Below are 9,026 nucleotides of genomic sequence, written 5' to 3'. Positions count from 1 at the left end.
TCGAGTTGGCCGCTACTGTGCCGAGATGGCACAAGTAAAGCAAGATATAATAGATCTAAGTCTGGTTGGTTATAGATTCTGTTAATTTCGAGGATTGATTTAAAACTATATATTTGTTATGACTGTTATGAGCAAAAAATAAAGTGGGTCCAAAAGTATCGATTGGTGATAATCTTGCTTCACATTTTTCGCGTGATGACATTGATCTTTATTGTAAGAACGAAGTTAAATGTATTTAACTAAGATTTTTTTTCTTAAGATGTTAAACACTTAAAATTTTTTTTTTTTCTCAAAATACAGTTATAATACATTTTATAAATTAAATTTCATACTTTTTTTTTAACTTTAAGGATCGAAAATAGGTTCGATTCATTAACAATATTTTTAAAAACATTCATAGTAGCCAACTTCATATAAAATATCGATAAAACTTACTTTAAACATTGATAAAAATAGGAAAATATAAATACATAAATGGCTAATTATTAATAGTTTTTTGGTGAAATTAGCCATCAACATTTTATTTTATATTCAATTTTAATCCAATATTTTTTTGAATATCTAGATATTAAACTACACGTCAAGACATTAATTTTAATATAAGTCGCATATACTTTACTTAAAATGGTAAAAATTAATTAGCCATTGAATATTAAAGCAAACAACTTAACAACACACAATTGTTTCTACTAAACGCAAATTTACTATGTTGTATTCGTATATTGTATGTTTATAAAACAGAGACAACAACTTACTGTAAGTCTGTATAGGTAACGTTCTCACATCACTAACTTCTTAAGACTAGCTATTTGCGTCTTTGGGTCTGTCCGCGCGAATCGCTGAAATGTATATTATGATTATTTATAATATGATGGTATCCCCTTCCATTTAAAATTCTTGGGCACGACATCACTGATTTTTATAGATCATATCGATTGGATTAACACAAAGCAATTTCACTCGATAGTCAGAGGAGAACAGGAAAAAATATATTATTTTGTCATACTTAGTAGTTGGAGAGTAAAACGGCCAGTAAATAGCGAAATGGTAGGTAGGTCGTCGACTTTATTCGCGGACGAGCAACGATTGTCCACACGTTGTGAATAGGCAGTAAGCTAGTTTGGTAGTAGGCGACAGGCGTAGATAGTGTGTAGCGAGTTTATTCGGACAATATTATATCATAAGTTTCCAAAAAAAGGCTGTAATAATCAAACTTATAATAATTGTAAGTAGATCAACGCATAGGCGTGGTAGAACATAAACAAAAACACGTGCAAATCGATAACAAAAAAAACCATATTTTTTCACGGTTTAAATAATATTATACAATTTATATTTCAATAATAATCTAATGACGTGATAATATCACGTTACCTACGTTACGTATTTTAATTTGAAATTATTTATTTTTTTTTAAACATTCTGTACCGTACAAACTTACTAGTTACTATACTAATTTATAAACTGTCGGTGCTGTGGCCTGCGGACAGTGTGTCAGTGTCACGGTTTCCGGTATTGTTTTTGATATCACGATAATGCGATACCGAATGATATCGACCATCGCACCACCACACCGAATTTGAAGACGGTTATCAACACGTTTTTCGTTTTTCGTCATTTTTCAACAGCGTTCATCTCCTTATCAAACCTTACCCAATCGTTTTCGTTATTATGGAATGAAATACACCAATTTACTTAATTAATTTGTCGACTGCCAGACAAAGTGATCACCTTTTAATTTTCATTTCCGTCGACGGTCGCCTACCTGTAGTAACAGCCCTACTACGATTCCGATTTCCGACAAACAGCGTGTCGTACTGTCTGTCTGGCTATCGTTGCTCAACCATTAGTGTTTATTCTACTTTCACTGGGACCGGACGGACAGTGTCATTTACAAGGCAATACAATTTTAACTAACAATATAATATTCGCATTTCGCAATATCCAGAGATAATATTGGCGTACCGCGTTTAGCGATTCCACTTGCCGTTTCCAAAACAAGCATCCGATTTCCTGTGCACACGTTTTGGACTACGCAACGTACCAAAAAATGGTGAGTATAAAATTCCATACCTTATAAAAAATATGGTAGGTACAACGCCACACGCCTTACTCGTGAATTTACTTTTTATCTACCCATGGACGATGCCATTTCGTTAAAGGTCATAGATATTTTGATTTACATCCTGTTTATGAAATTCTAAATTGTGTGGAATGGTTTAATTGAATTTAAGATAAAATTTGAATCTAGGTAGAACACAACAATATCATTATGATATTATATTTTTCGATGAAACACTAGTATAATATAAACTATTCCAGCTCGATCGTTTTCTATTGTCAAATAGAGCTGCTATAGATTTTTGCTATTTTATTTTTTGAGATTTGGTTAGTAGTGTTCTTCACATATGTCGATCAATACATACAATTTAATAACAATATACAGACACATATTTTTTTAACTCATACAATCTGAATCTAGAGTACATCATAATATGATGTATATTTTAATTAAACATCTGATCGGTTTATTCTTTTTGCTAGTCCCAGCTTAATTTTTGACCGATGTGCAGTGACAATGCCAAATTTATTCCCATTATATTTTTTATTAATATATATTAAAATATCAATAATATCATAATGTAAATTATTATAATACATATTAATATTGTATTAGTAATAAAAGATTCAGAATCATTTTTTGTTTCTAACTTACTAATGATAAAAACAATTGATTTATTTTTTTTATATTTCAGTCTATAGCCGAATTCCTGGATGGCATGCCATCCTTTGACAAACGCAATTTTTCCCGTTTCCATTCAGACAATGGTCGGAGTAAGCGTGTTCCAGTTTACATAACAACAGATGATCAACCTTGCGACCAAAGTTTGTAGTTATTGTTTTATTTTTTATAATAAATTAAACTCTATTCTCAAAAAAAAGATACTGTAGCAATTATGTATGGACATAATCTATTTTCATTCATTCATATGGTAGGACAGTTTAAATCCAACATAATTTATTTCCGAATAATAATTTACCTGTATCTTCTCTTCTTGAATAGAGTTATTATATATTTTTAATATCATTAAAATTAAAAAATGTATTTATTAATACCATTCACATATAATGTTTACCAACAATATATTAATATACTATATATTTTGAAATTCATACTTATTTTCAAATACTTACATTATTTGTTGTATATAATATGCAATGAAAACTGTGAGTTCTAACTTAATTTGTATTCATTATAGAAACAAAATATGATGATTACTGTAATATATGTCTGTTATTTAATACAGGATTATCATTTACAATGTGTCAATGTTTTTATATTTTAAAATTTAAATTGTATTATTTTTAATTTCAGTTATTGTTACTGACAAGTCAAATTTGTTACTCCGGTATTTACATAACCAATGGGATAAAAAGGTAAATGTGTAATTCAAAGAACCTATTTAGTATACTATTTTTTCTTATTAACTGGTTTTTAAATATTAGATCTTATTTTAATTAATAATACTATTTGGTATGTTTATAAAATTTCAAAAAAATAAATACTATTCATATTTTATTAATGCTTTGTAAATACTTAAATTGAATGTATATATACAATAGTAAAAGTTATTACTCATTATAAAGATTTCTAAGTATAAATTATCTTTTTAAACTTTCAAGTTATGTAGCCATGGATACTTTTTATAAATGGCTATTTTAGTATTTACCTAAATTTAGTATTATTTTAGAATATAATATATTAACAACAAAATCACAGAAATATTACTTTGTGTTCCATAATATTTAATTATTTTATTAAAACTTAAATAAGTATGTACATATTTCTGTATAAATTATACATAAGACATACCAGCTTATAATCTTATATTGAATCATATTTTCATTTTTTTATAATTATAAATTATGATAATATCTAATAGCAGTAACACATAATTATCTTGTATAATAATATATTTAATTTATATTCTAGCATGGAGGTAAAAAAAGAGAATTGGTTGAAACAGGTGAAGAATCTGCCTCATCGTCTAGAAAACGTCCAAGAGTAGAACTAGGTGTATTGTAAAACTTCTGGTAATAAAATAATTCCAATGTAAGTAAGTTATCTAAAATTTTTGGACTAAAATACCTGATTTGGCTAATTTTAAGAACAATGAAATTTGCTAATTTAAGGATATACTATAGTCTGGATATAAAACTAATTAGTAACACATATGGTATTATTTTGAATGATTTTTAGAGTTTGCAAAAATATTCAATTGACAACTGTTAGTTTGGATATTCACAACTTATAAGCTTAAATAAACATTCTATTGATAATATTGTATGTTTAATAATAAGTTCATTTAGTTGTTTAACCTATTTACATTTGTCTTCATTATATTGTATTTATATGTTAATATTGTATTTATTGTATTACGAAATTCATATTAATTATTTATGTAACAAAATTTTATACTGAGAATATTGTGGTTAACTTTTCACTATATTATACTTAATTAACAATTGTATGTTACTATACACAAAATTGTTTATTTATGTTCCATCATTAGTATTAAATATTCCTGTATAAAACAAAATACAATAAATATCTATTTATTTTGACATGTCATAAATGTTTGTTATTTATGTGAGTGTGTGTTGAATTGAGCTTCAGATCAAAAATGTCATACAATAAGAATCATATATTGGTATTTGGCTTATACAATGTTATTGTTTATTATAACTTATAAGTTTAATATTAATTTAACATGATATAATAAAATATTTACTTGGAAATAGTTTACTACTAAATTAAATCATTACATATTTATTTGACGATTTTGATTATAATATTAAAAATAAATCAATTAATGATTTGAGTAAATACAATTGCATAAAATACCTATATTTTATATATTATAGTAAAACCAATATTTGCTGTTAACTGAATATTAGATATTAGAATGAATTTACTTATTATCAAATTTAAATGTAAAATATAATCCAAGGCATCTTTTGGGTTTTTATTGAAATAGATATTTCAATTTTAAGTTATTTATGAGCATTTTAAAATTGTAATATTTACTATTAAAGATAGCAATATAATGTATTCTAATATAATTTAATTTTTATTGTATTATAATATCTCATATCATATTATAATTTATTTTTTTATATTAATTGTTTTAATATACTTATTATTATTGCATAGAATTGAAAAATAGTAGCCATTACTAAGGGTTTAAAGATGTGCTCAGAGCCACCACATTCATCGGACCCCGTCTATATGACTGTATCCATCAACAATAAAATATATATCATAGGTACTGTTTTAAAAATCTTGTATTATTATACAAATAATATATTAAATATTAAAATATGCAGCATTTATTTATACTTCTTGAGACTATTGACTATTGTAGAATCTGATTCATGATTATGTACCAAAAATGATTATTCTTGTAGAATTCGTTGTTTAAAGCCAATTTGGTCTTGCATGTTTTATTTGAGCATTTCCATATTTTTTAACCACTTATTTTTAATTCATATTTAAATTTAAAATTGTTAAACACTATTAATTGTTTTCCATCCTGAATAAACATTATTGATTATTAGGTGTTAACTAAATAGGTAGATACCTACCAAGTACTATAAGTAGTGTTATCACAAATAAAGGAACCATTATTTTATTGCATTAAAACTTAAGAATAAATGTGAATTTTCTTAACTAATTTGTACTTAACGGCCAACATAATATAATTAATTAAATGATATTTATATTTAAGTAAATAATAACAAATAGGTATGTAGGTATATATACATAGTATATAATATAAGGTAAATAAAATAAATTGCCACAGTTTGTATAATATATCTTATCAGTTTTGTCGCAGATTGTATAATATTAATTTTTTTTGCCGCAGTTTACAAATAGCCTTTTTGTTTGAGTTTAGCATAGATTTCTACCAGCCATCGGCGAGGAACAATCATCCACAAGTTATTTCCATATAGGCAATAGCCTAAATAATATGATAACATTTTAAACGACGTTAATCAATTAATATATAAATTATGTTGCTATGAATTAAATCATGAACAAAGTAAAATAGATACCTGCTGTCTTCAACATATATGAAGAAAACTAACACAGTTTACAAAAAAAAATATCTAAATATGTTAAATTGTTTATTAAAGTTTTATAATTACTTTTTCAATTTTTTTAATGTTATAAATACAAGTATTATACTGTTATAATTTATAGTACTTATTGTATTTACAGAACACATTAAAATAATGCATATTCCAATCAAATAATAGTATTCATATCTGATATCTCTTTAGTCTTTGTTATATAGTTACATATTGAAAACGTTTGTTTAATTGTTTTAAATATGTTTAAATTTATTATTACATATCTCAAATATTCAACGATATATATCAGTATAATAAAAATAATAAATAATAATGTTATAATATAATATAATATGTAGGTACTATTGTTCTATAATATATAGTATAGAATTTATACTCTATTATAGTATTATAATAGAATCGCTCGTTCTAATACATGTCGTTCTGGATTCGTTTACATATAAACATATAGTTAATATTTTTGTAAATTTAAATAAAAGCACCTACCTATACTTAGATTTTAGGTAAAAATATCGAGTTCAATCGTATGATGTTTCCCATGTCGGGCATTCCCTCATTCCCTCATTGACTGCTCAATATTTCACATAAAATAAGGTAGGTAGTAGGTACCTAGGTGGCTAGGTACTTAAAAATGTACGATAGTCGATAGCCATAGATAAATCAGGATTAAAAACGGTTAGATTTATTTTCAATTGATAAATATAAATGATTAGGTACAAACCAACAATAATCGTCCAATATTATGTACAGTTATAAATATTATAATATTAAATTTATTTACAGTGATGATAATCGTTAAGTACTTTATATAACTAACCATTACTCTTCGTACATTATCACAATATGACTTTCGTTCCACTCAAACACTATTTTTTACTATATCTATATGTTATAATTTATATTATATATATATATATAGTAAAAATAGTGTTTAAAAATCAAATTATACAATACAATATTAAAAATAAACAAGTTAAATTATACTACAGCGATGTACAAAAATTATATACGAAAATAAATAAAAGTATAGAATGTAACTTTAAAGAAATAGAAGGCATGCACCTACTGAAATTAAATTGAGATGAACTTTAATAAAATATTGATACAATATTGATTAAAAATAATAATAAATACCATAAACTTATTAAAATACATTTTTAACATTTTGTTAGTAAACATTGTTAAATAGTGTTAAATTAAATTTCAGTTCTTATATTGTAATACCTACCTACCTAAAATATGTGAACTAAGTTCGGGATGTTGAGTGTTTATTCAGATTAAACCTCTACCTATATTATATTAAAGCATGATAGACGATAACAAATAAACATCATAACAATTATTCAAACGTAGGTACGACGTTTCCTTGAAAAATAAATGTATTTTGTCGAATCAAACTTAGATAATGGTATTGAAAATGTTTACAAAAATATTAATTTGAAACATTTAACGACACCTCGGACCAAACACGAGGTTAGGTAATAGACGTAAAAAATATTTATATGACATGATAAAATATGAATAAAATAGTTTTTCCGTAGATGAAACTAGAAAGGAAATATTATCGCAAGGACTAAGCCCCGCGGCCCGCACCAAAATCCCAAAATCTTAGAAATAACTTATAATTTTGAAACCGTGGAGTTTGTGGGAGTGCTGTATTTCCTACATAATACAATTGCGCCACTAGCTGCAGAAGTATCGAAGTTTATCACCACCTGCCAATCATTATAAATTCCGTCGAAGAATCCAGTCGAAAAAAATACACATATTACTGCGTGATACTACATTATCAATCTGAACGTAAACATCAACAGACATATTTATAATGTGAGGAATTTGTCAAAACTCAAAAAAGGTTTCAGTTAACTATCAATATGGCACGTTGAATAGCTGATATACCTAATTAAATAATATTAAAATAAGCTCCTCGGCCGACTTGACAAAACAAAAACAAACTTAAAAACTAAATACGTTATACATTTTACAATATTCCGAAAAGTTCTGAGCGGTTCGGCGGCCACGTGTTCCGCAAGAGCGAGTGACGGTCGACTTTGACCGCGAGTTCGACGTCAACTGCAGAAGCAACCATCCACACTGCTTGTTACAGACGGTGGTGGCCTGAAGTTTCACGTACTCCTGGGCCGGTGGGTGCCGTTGTCGGGTGGTGGCACTGGCAAAAAGCACTGGTGCGTCTGGACGGCGTTCGCGCGGCCGGTCGACTTCTATTGCTGCACGCCCGACACGCGAGTCCTGTACGCCAACAACACGAACAGGAACACGACGGCCGTGAACGTGGCCGACAACAGGAACGCGTAACTTTTGGCACCCAACGCACGCGAACAACCAGTCGGCAGGGCCACCGCCGCCGGTTCCGATGCCGCCCGCGCCGCCGTCCACGGACGTGCACACCATGGTCTCCTCGTCGTCTTTGGGGAACTTTGAACCGATGCTGGCACACACCTGGTACGACCCGCTCGGTCGGCAGATCCGTGACCGTAGTCCAGGGCGCCGTGCAGTTCAACCGGTGGTGTGCCAGGGGCCTGCCCATCGTGTACACTGATACCGTTATCGTACACTTACCGGCGTCCGGGCGCACGGACGACAGGTGTACGGCCACGAACAGCGACGACGGAGGCACAAACGACGTGGTCAGGTTTTGGATGTCTGGCGGGTCCGCGGTCCCCGTTGCCGCCGCCCGGTTGTTGGGCTGCACCACTTGGTTGGCGTTCGGCACCAGAGGTATGATGTCGCTGCAGCCCAGCACCATGGCCGATTCGTCCGATTTGTCGTTCGCGTATCCTTCAACCAGTACCACGCAATACCTGCGGATGATGAACGTATTCATTAGAAACTGACAGAATAATCGATTT

The 9,026-nt window shown here is 29.1% G+C and overlaps 2 protein-coding genes across 4 annotated transcripts in view; one reads left to right on the top strand and one right to left on the bottom strand.

The window, feature by feature from the left end:
• The first annotated feature begins 1,511 nt into the window (after positions 1–1,511).
• LOC132928560 (DET1- and DDB1-associated protein 1) lies at positions 1,512–4,637 on the top strand. 3 transcript variants are annotated; one of them, XM_060993336.1, is made up of 5 exons: positions 1,512–2,053; positions 2,757–2,886; positions 3,377–3,438; positions 3,995–4,118; positions 4,262–4,637. In XM_060993336.1, the coding sequence occupies exons 1-4, from the start codon at positions 2,051–2,053 to the stop codon at positions 4,085–4,087; spliced, it is 288 nt and encodes a 95-aa protein (XP_060849319.1). In that variant the 5' UTR covers positions 1,512–2,050; the 3' UTR covers positions 4,088–4,118; positions 4,262–4,637. The 3 variants fall into 3 exon arrangements, with proteins under 3 accessions (XP_060849319.1, XP_060849318.1, XP_060849317.1); XM_060993335.1 differs by having other exon boundaries at positions 1,514–2,053; positions 3,995–4,114; XM_060993334.1 differs by having other exon boundaries at positions 1,514–2,053; positions 3,995–4,637.
• A 2,179-nt stretch (positions 4,638–6,816) lies between these two features.
• The window catches only part of LOC132929125 (uncharacterized), a 28,338-nt gene continuing 26,128 nt past the window's right edge, over positions 6,817–9,026 (bottom strand). Inside the window, 4 exon segments of the mRNA XM_060994235.1 lie at positions 6,817–8,289; positions 8,292–8,489; positions 8,491–8,625; positions 8,627–8,978. Coding sequence (XP_060850218.1) covers positions 8,113–8,289; positions 8,292–8,489; positions 8,491–8,625; positions 8,627–8,978 — 862 coding nt within the window. The 3' untranslated portion in view covers positions 6,817–8,112.

The sequence above is a fragment of the Rhopalosiphum padi genome, chromosome 4, assembly GCF_020882245.1.
Source record: "Rhopalosiphum padi isolate XX-2018 chromosome 4, ASM2088224v1, whole genome shotgun sequence".
In the NCBI taxonomy this organism is placed as follows: Eukaryota; Metazoa; Arthropoda; class Insecta; order Hemiptera; family Aphididae; genus Rhopalosiphum; species Rhopalosiphum padi.
Note: the sequence above shows the minus strand (reverse complement) of the source record. Positions and strands in the feature narration are given on the sequence as shown.

Coding starts and splice junctions, on each gene's coding strand:
- LOC132928560 (XM_060993336.1), top strand. Junction 2,887..3,376: donor TGATCAACCTTGCGACCAAA/GTTTGTAGTTAT, acceptor TTTTAATTTCAG/TTATTGTTACTGACAAGTCA. Junction 3,439..3,994: donor ATAACCAATGGGATAAAAAG/GTAAATGTGTAA, acceptor TTTATATTCTAG/CATGGAGGTAAAAAAAGAGA.